The 14,090-nt window shown below is 39.0% G+C and overlaps 1 protein-coding gene across 4 annotated transcripts in view; it reads right to left on the bottom strand.

Moving 5' to 3' along the window:
• palm2akap2 (PALM2 and AKAP2 fusion) overlaps window positions 1-14,090 on the bottom strand; it is a 66,572-nt gene that overhangs the window by 14,041 nt on the left and 38,441 nt on the right. For all 4 annotated transcript variants that reach the window (XM_088281083.1, XM_088281085.1, XM_088281086.1 and 1 more), the window contains one exon: window positions 13,403-13,476. In XM_088281083.1, the coding sequence (XP_088137209.1) occupies window positions 13,403-13,476 (74 nt within the window). The remainder of the gene's footprint in view (window positions 1-13,402; window positions 13,477-14,090) is intronic.

Raw genomic sequence — 14,090 nt, 5'->3', positions numbered from 1 at the left:
ATCTGATGAAGGACACTGCTGCTTAAAAGGTGCAAACAGTCCTTAGGCACCAGTGTAGGAATGCAGGAAGAAATTAATCAAAAATAATTTAAAAAATATATTTATCATGTAACAGGAGCATCTCCGTATGCGCTAAACTTCCTTGAGGTTGGAGTTTTCATAGGTCATCTTTATAGCTGCTGTTGTGTTGACCTTTAAGCAGCAAAGGTGAGAGTGAACAACAGCGCCTCTGCTGTTCAACAGCAAGTAGTGCGTGAGTCGACAATTCACTCCAAAAAATTCCTGATAAATTATAAGTACATTTTTAGATGATGATTTGCACTATACACAAGTGCTATGACAAATAAATTAAATCAGCAAGCCATTTAAAATTGGAATTTGGTGAATTTTTAAGTAAATTTTACATATGATGCATACTTCTTTTAAAAAGAGAAATATTTTTCCATTCTATTTGGATCTAGATGCATTTTCAAGTAGATGCATCGTCCACTTAAAAAAATATCTGTATCTAGATGATTTTATTTCGTGCAAACATGATGAACTAAAATGGACTAAATTCAACACACCATTGTGTTCAGTGTACTAAACTAGGAAAGAAAAATCTAATCTAAGGTTGGAGCGTATTTACTTACATGTAAGCAAGTAATAATTCATTACAAAAAACACAAAGTGCTTGATATTATTATTATTTTTAAAGTAGCCTAAATCTAGATTAAATACGATTAAAAGAATAAAAGTCTGCACTGACACCGACAATTATCAGAAGAAGCGCTTCTTTGAAGGAATATCGAGACACACAATTTAGTGGGACGGAAACACAGGACAAATAAAGCCACGCACGGACCATGTGTGTGTGGCTGTGCGAGTCAGCTGTTGCTGTCTGAATTCTAAATTCTGCTTCTCTCCCTGACTCTCACCATCCCCAAACACATCTGGAAACTCTTACGCTCCCTACTGTGACGCACAAAAGTTGCAATCACAAACGCGCACATCTTCTAGTTGACATTTTTATTTTTTTTTACACTTGGAACATCATGGCTGGAGGGTGGAGTGATTTTAAGGGAGGTTATGTAGAACATAGAACAAGACTTGACTGAAAGTGAAGCCAAAAAAAAATCTTTTTGCTTTAAAGTCAATGTGAACATTTCTACTGCCGGCTACTTTAGCACGCTTTACGTTTCAGTCCCCAAAACGCTTCACATGTAATTTCAAAATCAAATTGTGGGTGTGTCGTTTCAATTGACATCAGTTTTCTGATGTCATTTCCTTTTCTTTCCTGATCCATCGTTCCAAATAATGACACGTAGATTATACACATCCAAATTTGGTTTCTAATGAATATTGAGAATATTCTCGTCTCAGACCAATGTTTTTTTTAAACACGTCAGCTGCACACACAGTTTGAATATATTAACATGGTTGTAGTCACCTGTTGTTCCCTCAAGTCTCAACAACACGTCTCTCTCGGCGACTCTTAATCCATGAATTTTCCAAAAGATATCTTCACGTTTAAAAGACTTCCTTCAACTAGTTTCAATAACATCTAATCCTTCTCAGCTCTGCTCTCTCCAGCCTCGCTTCATTCCTGCTCCAGATTGTGGGAGTGCCGGACTTTTACCCTGGCCAAGCCTTTTCCTCTTCTTCTTCCCCTCCTTTTCCTCCCCTCCCATCTCTTTCCTCTCCTCCACAAAGCCTCTCCTCTCTCAGCAGCATTCCTGCCGGCCGCTCGCTGAGCTGTGATGTCATGGCGCGCAAGCGTGCGTATGTGTGCGCGTGTGCACGCTCACTTCTCCAGATGCCCACACGCACAAAGATGCCTTCTGTGCAGACGGGCCGGCGAACATCCATCCTCCCTATTGCGGCCCACTCCTCCCTTCCTGTCTGAAACCAAGTCCCTCCTACTCTGTGCTGATGAACAGATGATGAGTGAAGAAAGGTGGAGGAGATGATAGGGGGGTCATGGCGTTTTATTCTATCCTCGTCATTTTCGGCCTGTTGACTCAGTCCCATATAAGATTGTGAGGGATGTTTTATGTTTTCCCGTAGTCACCTTTTATTGAAAGTCTAATGAAATACAGCCCGATGCCTCATCCATTTAGTAGCGCTACTAAACCTTCATTTAACTCATTCACTGCCATTGACGGATATAGACGTCAAAAACTGCATTCTTTTCACCTGGGCTGCTAGTGAATGAGTTAAGCTTTGAGGAAGGATGGGAGGGGACTCATGTGGGTAAGCATTTAATAATGAGAGTTTTTCCATGTGGCTTTAAGATGGTACCGTATATGAGGTGAGCTTCATGCTGGTTCATAGGGACGTCCACCGTGTCAAGAATCAACCATTTCCAAAGATATGATGAGAGGGTTTGACACAGATATAAATCCCATTTTTATAGTCATCACGCCCTACATGGGTTCATGCGTGTTTGTGTTGTGTGTGTTTGGTAACAGGATCACAACGAGGGAAACCAGAGATACGGATTCCTGGCTCACTTTCTCTGCTGCTTATAAGCACAAGCTCGACATGGAAACACTTTCCTTGGATGCAAAAAGATTGCCAGCAAAACAGATCACCAAAGATACAGTCGTCACAAATATTGGTAAGACTTTATAATAAGTACACACTAATAAGGATTCGCTAAGCATTTGGAAAGTGAGTAATCAACTATATGCAAATAATTTTTTTAGGTCAGAAACATGCTTTATAAATGATGACTTTAGTATTTACAAATGCTTAATTAATGCTTATTAATGTGTACTTATTATATTATTATATTGGTTTGGTAGCAATACCTGTGCTAGTTCTGTACAATAAATTCAAAATCAAAGCAAGGAATTTAAGATGTGCAACATGCAACAGTGGTTGTAAACAATAATTTTTTTTTCTTTATTGCCTCTTATTCAACCTCCCAACACAGCAGATGCCAGATAGAAATTTGTCTCGCGACACTTGACACAAGTAACCATACTGAAAGAATGAATCAGAAGAGTTAATGTTCAATAACCTGTATATTAAATACGAAAAAAAAAATACAACTTGCGCTGAGGCTGTTACTGTCTCCCTTACGTCTCACAGCACGGCACAACTCTTACAAATCGTTTTTAGGGATGGCATTAGCATTCCTTGAGGTCAAACACAATTAAAATAGGAAGGGAGAATCCATTCCAGTGTTGTGTAATGAAAGGGAAAGGACGAAATGCAGTAAAAGCCAAGGCATTTTTTTATGAATGACAAACACTATCCTTGTGTCCTTATTCATTGTCAACTATGCGTTCAGATGTCTGAAAATAACACAAGTGCAAAAAAAATATAAATACACCCAATGCGCTAACGTGAGCTATGCTACTCGCGCCAGATCTTGACACTTTTGTGCACCTTTTACTGAGCTGGCAGGCTAAAAATAAGCTTGTCAGAAAATGGGACATGAACCTAATTATTGAATCTGCAAATGAAGGCTGGAGATGAATCTCTGGATAAGATGCAAAACACACCGCTGATGGTCAGTGTACTTGAAACGAGACGAGTACGTAAATGCTAATGATTGCAGACATAGAGTAAAAGAAGGCAACAGGAGCACATGTGATGTTTTATTCATGCGCGTGTTTGTGCAACTGGGTCAGCGCTAACGTGGTCAATACAGAGCAGCGCCCTGAGCAGTCTTGTGTCATGGAAGTTGGTCACGATTGATCAGAAACATCAACGGACACGCTTAACATTTCAGAAACTGCAAGGATTTTCCGTTGAGGTGAGACTTTTAGAGTTCTCATCACTTTTTATTTAACTTCACGATCACATTTTTTCAATGCTCATTTAAAGAAGCAGCTAGAGCTGGATTCAAATATATCGTGAGCTGTATTATTCATGGACAACGCCAGGCCTGTTCCAAACAATAAAAAGCAATCACACTTCAACTCTTTGAATAGAGGCATAGAAAAATATATTTTTTGTTGTATGATGAGGACAATAAAATCTATTCAATGTTTTGTGCAGATTGGATAAAAGCAATCCCAGATCACATGTACTCTAAACAGGAAACCTCTGCTAACTTGTATCCACGGATATGGCCCCCTAACATAGGAAATGCACTCAAAACAAAAGACCACCTGCACGAACAGCAACAATGCACTGTCAGGCTCCACTTTATCAGGACACCCCGAAATAAACCATCTCATTATTCAATTTATGAAATGCATCCACTTGTATCCTCACACATGTATAGGGACACTTTCCAAAAATTTGTGACTGTTCACACTGTTCAGTCACATTCATGTTTGCATGTTTGCACATTTGCTCACAGCAGATATTTATCTTCCAAGATATCACCACATCTCCAAACCACTACACTACTATTTATTAATATAAACAGTTAAATCAATAAATCACATCAAACTCACCATTTATGCTCCTGACTGTCAGTGTATGCTAACTGTTCCATTCCTGCATAAATACTCGCAGAGTGACCCCTCTACCCCCCCCCCCCCCCCAAAAAAAAAAAATCTGGACTGAAACAAGCCACTCCGCAAAAGTGATGGTTTGACCTAGCCTCATAAAATCTTTTTTTTTTCTGGAAAAGTGTGCCTTGAAAATGACTTTTTAATCATGGTCTGACATCGTTTTAAATGATAACTCAAGAGTTGGTGCAAATAGCGCTCAACCAATCGGAAGCTGAATGTAGCTGAACCAATAAGAGGATGGAGAAACTCACTCGTCGCCGGGCCCGCGAGAAGCCGTAGAGTGTCAACTCTATAATCTGATTGGCTAAAAGTTGAAACAGCAAGAATAATGGTTGCGTGTGCAGGCGACGCCTACACTTGAGATCGCGAAGGCGTTCGATGAAATAATATTTGCATGGGAACACAGCGGAGCTGATATCTAATTAGACAAAATTAAATAAATTAAAAATAAATAAATATTTAATTAATTAAATGATTAAATAAATAAATAAATAAATAAATAAATAAATAAATAAATAAATAAATAAATAAATAAATAAATAAATAATAAACTACTGGAAGCTCTGCGGCCAACAAGAATAATATGTTTCATAGAAGTTATAACTCTCAGTCTGTACTTTTCATAGAGTTTGGGCCCTGCAAGGGAGGCTTTGAAGTCCCTGACGGCACGCCTCCGGTGATACCTAATATTAAACATTGTTGCTTGATGAAACTGTGTCATCCCACACAGACCTCAGGGAAGTATTAATTCACAATAAGAAGAACCAATGTCTATTGTTTATATGTTTGACTGAGCGCCATGCATATTGCAGCACTCCAAAGAAATAACAGTGAATGTCATTTCAGCTTGCCACCGCCTGCAGGCTACAAGACCAGACCAAATAAATTCAGTTGGATTTTTGAGTTGTGTGGCAGAGGAATGCAGTGAACTCATGGCTCACACTGTTTGTGTCTCTTGCAACACAAGCCAGAAGACCCCTTGGTGAAACGACAACAAAGGGTCTAACGTGCAGGCATGGAGTGAGACTCTCCAGGATGAATACTAATGCGACACTTGAACACTCGAAGCGATGGAGAGCTCTTTTTGAGCAGAGAGGTCTGTAGTCACACAGCGTGGCCACTTGTGTACATTGGCTTTGAAAGCAGTTGAAAGAGATCCAGAGGAAGGACATGTCCACCGAACGCATTTGAGTGAAGAAGCGCAACGCAACAAAACGGCCGGATCATATGAATTATGTCTTGAACGGAGCCGAAGTACTGCCTGTCAAGCATTTTGCAGCTGGAGACCAAATCTCTCTTTGCATAACCATAATTTATATTTGGAACAAACTTCACTAGCTTGCACACTGACACCGTGTACTGTGTTGATTATTCATGATGTCGATTAACGTCAACTGCTTCAGGAATGATAGCAAAATGAGATGTTCCAAACTTCCTTAATAGGCAATACTTTAGTTAGTATACACTGATCACAGGAATCTACATATTAGGTAGTGCTAATTCACTGATACAGGAATGTCCTATTGTTTCACTTGGGGTACAGCATCAATACAGCAACATTTAAGGAGAATAGTTGGTTCAAGAACTGGAGAGGAGGCTTTTTAGGTATATGGAATGATTTTTTTCTCAGTGGCCAGCCGGACTACGCGTAATAGTTTTTATGTTTTTTTTTCATTAGTTTTTAATTTTGTTTGGAATTTTGTTTTCAAATTGTGTGGGTGGATGGATGGATGGATGGATAGAGAGAGAGAGAGAGAGAGAGAGAGAGAGTCCCTAGCGTCTAGTCGACACACAGTAAAAGGACCGCAACTTCCATACGACTGTTTGACCTTCCATCCTCCAGCAAACTGCTATGCAATAATACGGACATAAAAACATGTTTTTGTTTACGATAATAACATTTTGTGGCCAGTAGTTTCCAAACGCAGACTAGCGTTACTGCTTCATCAGTGCTTCAATTGAACCACTCTATCCTAATCAGCAATGTTGATTCTACCTAGTAGCATCATTAAACTCTAATTAGCAGCTTGACATCAGCCTAGTCTTAAATGAAGTACTCGAGGCAGAGGGCTGCGAGATTAGATTAGTGACAACAGGATAGCGGCTATGTTTAGACAGCTTAATGTGCCTTCCAAAACAAACCACAGGCGATTCTTATCGCCAAACAAGGTGGTGAATGCAGCCATTTCGGTCATCAAAGTAAATAATATCGGATTTGTGTACCAGAATTCAGGATGTATCCTGACTTTTAACGGGCTTTTTACACACAAATTTCACTCTCAAGTTTTTCCTGCGTTTTTGGAAAGTTTTCACAAACTTCAACAACTGTAGTGTTTCTTTAATTGGTCCAACAGCATCTTCTCTTTTTCATCAGAGAGGATCCAGCATCATGAAGTTCTTGAATGCAGACACTTTCAATTCCAATGAAGTGACATTTTGAAAAGGAATTCACTTTTTTTCTCTGCCAACATAAATTTGAGCTGTCTGACTCAACTTCTATGAGTAGTCAGAAAGTAATCTAGAGTGACAGTCAACTCTAAAAAGATTTCTAAAATTAAGTATATCACTAATTAAATACAGTGATATTATTTTTTTTTTCAATTTTAAATAATAAAACTGTTGCAAATTCATGGATAACGATCGTATTTTTGCTGAAAGACCATTTACATAATGGTGTTAGGCATGACAGAATTGTTTTTTAATTACCAATGTTGTTATTGTAAATTAGTATTGTCTTAAGTTACAATGGATGGTCGTCCAATACCATTTTTAGCAAATATGAAAACGGTAATGATGTCTTTTTAGGCTCTCAAAAGCCAACATCAAATCCAAATCTGTTTGTAGCAGCAGTCAAGTGCAAACGACTACAAGTACCGTCAAGAGCAAAACAAAAGTTCAAAACATTGCTAATAAACCCGACATTTGATTGCTGATATTTGAAAGTGGAATCTGACCTTATCATCCATCCACAGAGTGTTCTTCTTTGACAGGAAAGAAATGACCTGATTCTAGAAAGGACCTCCCAGTCCCAATCTAGCCATACTGTTTGACATTTTTCTCAGTCTCAAGTAAACACGGTTAACACTCAAACGTGCTCCCGGTGCTATCCTAGTGCATGAAGTCACTTTGCTGTGGTGTACGCTGAGAGCAGCATTGTGCTAATCACCTGTCTATTTCAGGAAAGTAGCTCATAAGCCTGCAAATTTAGATAGAGGAAGGAGGCTTCACACAGGAAGAAAACAGTTTGGGCAGCCAACATGTCTGAGCTGCAGATTTCTTTCCTATTTTATTTAAACAAAATTGTCCTTCCATCTGCCGGCTGTATTTGCTCAGATTTGTTATGGTTTGAAACTTTTGAGAGAAAATTCTGAAATAAAGAGATTTATCACTAAATCTAATCTTTTATAGATAATATCCTGTGTATGTGCATTGCTTAGACGGCCATACTCAATTGACAACACACTGAGATTTAACCCTATGACCTCGCCTGACCTATTTTTAATCTCAGCCCAAGACGAAAACGCAACCTGCAGTTATCCCGTGTGGGAAACTCCAAGAGAATATGAACAGTTGTGTTTAGAATAATAAAAGTGTGTCTGTACAAAAAGTAGGTAAATCTCTTATTTGGAGTCAAATGCATGAGAAAAAGTACACAATATTCGGCTGCTTCAAAAAATGGCAATATCTGCAGTTTTCTTGATAAACGTGCAGGAGTTCTCAGAAACAATGTCTGTAAAACAAGAAAAATGTCAAGTTTTTGTTCAGCTTGCACAGTCCATGTTTCAGATGAGCCATTATAAAGATTTCAAGCTTTCTGAACATGCCGAAGACAATATTTCAGTTCAGGCCTTGTCAGGGAACAAGAATTCATATGAAGCTATTTTATACCACTGTAAATATATATTCTTCAAGTGTGATTAGGTTCGTAAGTTCCTGACTGCTGACCAAGCATTCCTGAAAGTATTTCACCAGCAAAAAACGCAACTATCAGCATTTTATGTTAAAGCCGTATCCCTGAAAATTGAATGTAATACATTTCATTACATGTCACAATCTGCTATATAACAAGAAAAAGTATACATATATGGAGCTCTAAATTTCTTTTTTATATATATATATATATATATCTATATATATATATATATATATATATATATATATTTATATATTCTTCCACTAATAATAGTTTTTTTTCATTTTTTTTTCAAAAAACATATGGTGAAAGATTACTGTCTCCTAATGACATATTTATTCTCAGTGATTAAAAAAATTTGTAATGACATTTTTTCTCACTGCAATTTCCCTCTAGCTTGCACACACATGCTTGCGTTTGCATTTTGTTTTGTGATAAATCAATGACTAACTGGTGCAGCCCAGCACAGAAATTACAAGTGGATGTTGTAGACAATAGAGAGTGGTGGGCATCGTAAATGGGGGCCATCGTGTGTTCCGCTTGCATTGTTTGATTTCCTGCATCCCTCTTGTTCTTGTTCTTTAGCTCAATGGATCACAAATACCAACATGCCATTCTGAGATGGAATGCAACACAAATGAGCTCGCTACATGCTTTGATTAGACTTGCTTTTACTGGTGTTGCCAAGTCGATAAGCGTAGTAGCATAATTACAAGAATTTGTTCAAGATAAAGAGCATAGCTAGCAACCCAAATGAAACTTTTCCAATACTACAAAATTTTTTTTGTGATTTTCCTCCTGAGGCAGATCAATTTAGTGTAGATAAGTGCAGAGTATTTATTTCTTAAATTTAAGGATGTATTTACAGATATGTCACCATTTCATACAGGCACAAATAAACATTTTGAACTTCATTATTTAGTTAATAAAAAAATATCACGTTGAAGGGGGAGGCGTTTGTGATCCATATCTCTCGGCAATGTCAAATAAACGTTACCATTACAGCGGTGTACAAAATAAAGATGATGAATTTCAAATTGCGTGACAGTTTGACAGACTCAACATGATGATTGTGTGCTTCCTCTTTATCTCTCACTATGTCGTGATGAATTGTGATAAATATGACAAAAACCCGGAATAGAAACCATCAGAGGAAACAAAATACACCCACGGAAAAAACAAAAAACAAAAATGGACGCAACGTGACAATGACTCTTTTTGCGCTTAAAATAGCTGCCAGTTTTAAGCAGACGGACAAAAAAAAAAAAAAAAAAAAAAAACACGGAGAAAATAAAGTTCAAGCTTCTGTTTTGCCTGAGGGGCTCTCACATGATTTCTGCTAAGCCCATTTTTTTTCTCCACTTGTGATCAGCGAACAGTACTTTTGTGAACTCAGCCAATCAGAGTCAAGTTGTTGTAGACCCAACATAAAGTGTCTCGATCCGGCACCGTCAATGCCATTAAAAGTGAACGCAATTCTTTTCTGGATGGAGGCCAGTGGCGGCACATCAACAGATGGGCCATTGAAAGGCCAGTGGGCTGTTAATGTCAACAACACTTGGAGCTGTGTGAGGCTGCACAGACTTCCTCCACAACACCCCCTCCACCTCATCTAACCCCACCAAGCACCCCCCCCCCTCCCACCTGCCTGTTTCCTTCACCCGCCTTACAGTTCGCTACTGGTGACCACACCCTTCTCACACCTGGACCGGCCTTTATCTCTCCTCTGAGGTTTATGTTATCGTCATCATGTCCGCCCCGCTCACCCGTTCCTCTTCAGAACCACCCTCCCTGACCTTCAACCGTATCCACTACACAGCTGTTGTATAACGTATGATTATGTCGGTGTGAAGCTTTCTGGGAAGCGGGAGAGGTTTGGAAGGAAGAAGACAGCATTGATAACATTCTTGCTCCTTTCCGTGTTCTTGCACTTGGTGGTGCTGAGAGGGATGTTGAAGGGAACAAAAATGAAATAGCTTGTCACGTGGGTGCTACTTTATGGATGCAAATTAATTTAGACGTCCTGGAAATATGCGTCTTGATTGGATGCAGCACTTGAGATGGGAGTGAAACTTATTTTCAACTTTTGGCAAGCCCAATGTTTTGTTCTCACTAATAATGGGGTCTCCAAAAAGATTGATCGTTTTTTTTTTTTTTGATAGAACACTGACGTACTGGATAATTTTAGTTTTTTTGTTGAGTCCAAACCGACTATTTTTTTTTTTCACAACCTGCAGTTTCAAATTAAGTTATTGTTGTGTTGATACTAACTGTGTTGCTTGATGGCCCTGTTGAGAGGATAAAAATTGTAACAAGGTTCATAGATATGCTTTTTCTAGTAATAATATATTAGTATGGTTGAAAAATTAAACAGCAAAGTCAAATAAATTGTAATAATTGACCGTGTTGGCGAAGCTTTATTAGGAATAGGTCTTAGTAAAATGGCGTTTATTTGTGCAAAACTAAAAACCTTGCATCCATCAACTGTCACTAGGGGTTGTCCTCATTAGTGTTGCAGGTGTGCTGGTACTTTTCCCAGATGGCTTTGGTAAACCCTTTAAAACCCACACAAGCATGAGGAATATACGCAAATTCGGCACAGGAAGGCAAGAACTGAGATTTGAACCCAGAATCCCAAATATGCGAGGCAGGCATACTTGCTTGGCATGGGCCGATTACCGGTTTGATGGTTTACCGTTGTTTCAATAACCACTAATATTGTTTGTCACCGGTAATGAGCTAGTCTTTTCTTTATTTGAGGGTGTGTCTAAAGGTCATCCAGAGTTGAGTAAACGTGCTTCATCGTTGAAGTTAAGAGCCTCTAATGAACTTTTTTTTTCACTCAACACAGGGAGGAGGAGGAGGAAGGGAGCAAGACAACAGAGACTTTGCAAACACTTTTGCTATGTGCATTGTCTTAAAATTAAAAAAAATAATAATTAAAAAAAAAAAAAAAAAACAGTGAATACTAGTTTGCCCCAAAGATCACATGAGTCGCCCATGGGTCGAGTCTAAAAATAGCTCACCAGTAATGGGACCATGTGACTTATTAAGAAGAATTACAACATAAGGAGAATGTTAAAATGTATCAATTTAAACTTAACATGTTTCTTCTTTCTTCAAAAATTCCACGTTTTGTTTAACAAATAAAATAGATCGTGTTGAATGGGGAATAAATGCTGTTTGAACTTAACCAAATAGTTCATAAAAGGTCATTGTATATTCGTCATTTTAGTTCAGTGATACCACAATATATTTGCTCAGTTATCATGCCATCAGAATATCGCGACCAATGCCAAATATCAACGAAAATTACAAACAGCTTTTGAAGATACAATACTTCGAAATGCAAAGACAACTGATATCATTTCACAACAAATACTCCCTTCACTGCCAGATTTGAAACTTCCATATTGATATGCCAGCTTTTGATTTTATGCAACAAAATGAATGATGACACTAAATTGCACAGACAAAAGACATCCTGTCACATGCAGTCACAACCAGTCTTGGAACTGTGTCTCGTGTGAGTTGATGAAAAGTGGGTTAGGGTCATTCCGAATGTAGGTTAAAGTGATATCTATGTGTGCGTGTGTGTGTGTGTGGGGGGGGGAGAAAACCATATTCCTCTATCACCTATCACATGTTCATTTTCAAATGTTAACCAAAATTGAAAAATTGGCAGATTTTTTTTCTCTGTGCTGAACTCGAACACTAAATCAAATGCCAGATATTTTTTCACATTTTAATGTTAGGCTTAGATTTAAAAAAAAAAAAAAAAAGGAGCAGAAAGACTGCAGATTGGATTCTGCTCCATTGACCTCCTCCTGCTCTCAAGGGCTGCGGTTTCCAGTGTCCTTCACACTTACAAGCCTATCAATGTTGTTATAAGCTTGCTCTGTTCGACACACACGTTTTTGTCTTCGTAGTCAAGCACTAGTCATCTTTAAACACGTCCACTCTAGTACAGCTACAGTCCGGGCTTTGGTGGCATTCACCCAAAGTGGAGGACACATGTAAGAGACAAACAATGACCGGGATTCAACGACAGAAACGCAATGCTTACCTACTGGCCGTGACCTCTTCTTTCTCTTCGATCTTGTTTTCTTTCACTAATGTTGCACGACGTGATAAAAAAATTCTAACGTTCACTCCTTCAGTCCAGGATGTTGTGCTTCCCGTCCAGTCCTAACAGCTCAGCGGCACGCGCCAGTTTTGAGCATTGGGCTGTTCACTATTGTGCTCTTCTCCTGCTCGCTTACACTCCCTCTGCTGCACCCCACTTCCATTCTCTCTCTCTTTCTCTCTCTCGGCACGCGTGCTGAATAATGCATTTGGCGGGAGCGTGTTCGGAGCCCTTCCAGAGACAATCAGAGCGCCATCGGCCGGCAAGCACAATGGGGGCCGACGACCCCGAGCGGATCAGGTTGCCTCTGTTTAGAACATCGTTTCATTTATTCAGTTGCACAGCCAGTTCTGGACTGGGGCGTAGTTAGTTATTCCGGGTGTTCGACCAAAATTTCCTACACATGAAACTTCCTACCGTGGGATGATTAGGCAGCCTAAAACTAACCCTAGCCCTAAAGGCATCGACACACCAATGCGGTCGGAAAGTCGGTACACGCCGTCTTTGGTGGAGCAACCAACGTCGTAAAGTCAGAGCCGTTGTTGGGGTGTTCGGCCGATTTAAACACGTACAATCGGGTTTGCCTGTCGCTTTAAACGAGTAATTTGATTGGCTGTTAGCTTGTGAATCACTGTGCTGGACACAAACCGGAAGTGACAAAAGGAGAAAAACGGTGAAAATTGAAGCTATTTTTCCAAAATTAAATGAAGTTTGCTCATTTTCACATCTCCTCTATGGACATAACGCCTGGCTACACGGAAGAGCGCGAAGATGAAGTAGTCACTCTCATCCGCGAAAGAGAAAATCTGCTTTGATTGGAAGTCTCCATTAAGACCACAAAAGTTGCTTTAATGAAAAATAGTCACTCAGCGGTCGGAAAAATTGCTAACAATGAATTCATACACTCACCATGGCAGTTTGAGGATACCTGCTCAGCATCTCGACCTGATCTCCATTTGTTGTTGGCCCGATAATCCCGTACCCTATAATAAAAATAAAAAAGAGTGTATGTACTGTACAATGTATATATGAAATGAATAATTACGATTCCGTAATCTTTTATCCTTTCAACCCTTCACAAGGCTTCCACTTGCAAAAACCTGAAATTACTGGTAAAGTATTAGCAGCCGTGGATGTGTTTGTACAAGTCTGACATAATACTTTTTAATTCATAATACTTATTTATTGAACAAATGGAAAAATCTAATAATTTGGTTAGACTGCTTATAAATATGTGAGCATTCCAAAATCTACCCAATTACTCAGCTCTACAAAGCAACATTGTGGCACTCATTGGAATATTTGATATAGGGTTGGAGTGCTGTGTCTTCGAATGGGAAAAATTCCGGCTTCCCTGATTGTTATCCAGCATAAATGTGCGTACATCTGTCCTGAAGAAGAACCTAATTTGTGAATGTATGTACTGTTCCAGAATGTTTCAAAATGACTCAATCCGATTTTCTTTCATGCTTTTCCATTAAAATGGAAATGGCCTCAAGAAATTCAACACTATTATCTGTGCTTTTAACGCTACGACATGAGCAATATCATGGGATGGTGTAAACGTCAGGAGACGGTCAGATGCTTGATGCTACGT

This window comes from Idiotropiscis lumnitzeri, chromosome 18 (assembly GCF_059441095.1).
Source record: "Idiotropiscis lumnitzeri isolate Australia: NSW breed Sydney's pygmy pipehorse chromosome 18, RoL_Ilum_1.0, whole genome shotgun sequence".
Lineage (NCBI taxonomy): Eukaryota > Metazoa > Chordata > Actinopteri > Syngnathiformes > Syngnathidae > Idiotropiscis > Idiotropiscis lumnitzeri.
This window is presented reverse-complemented; position numbering and strand designations above follow the sequence as displayed.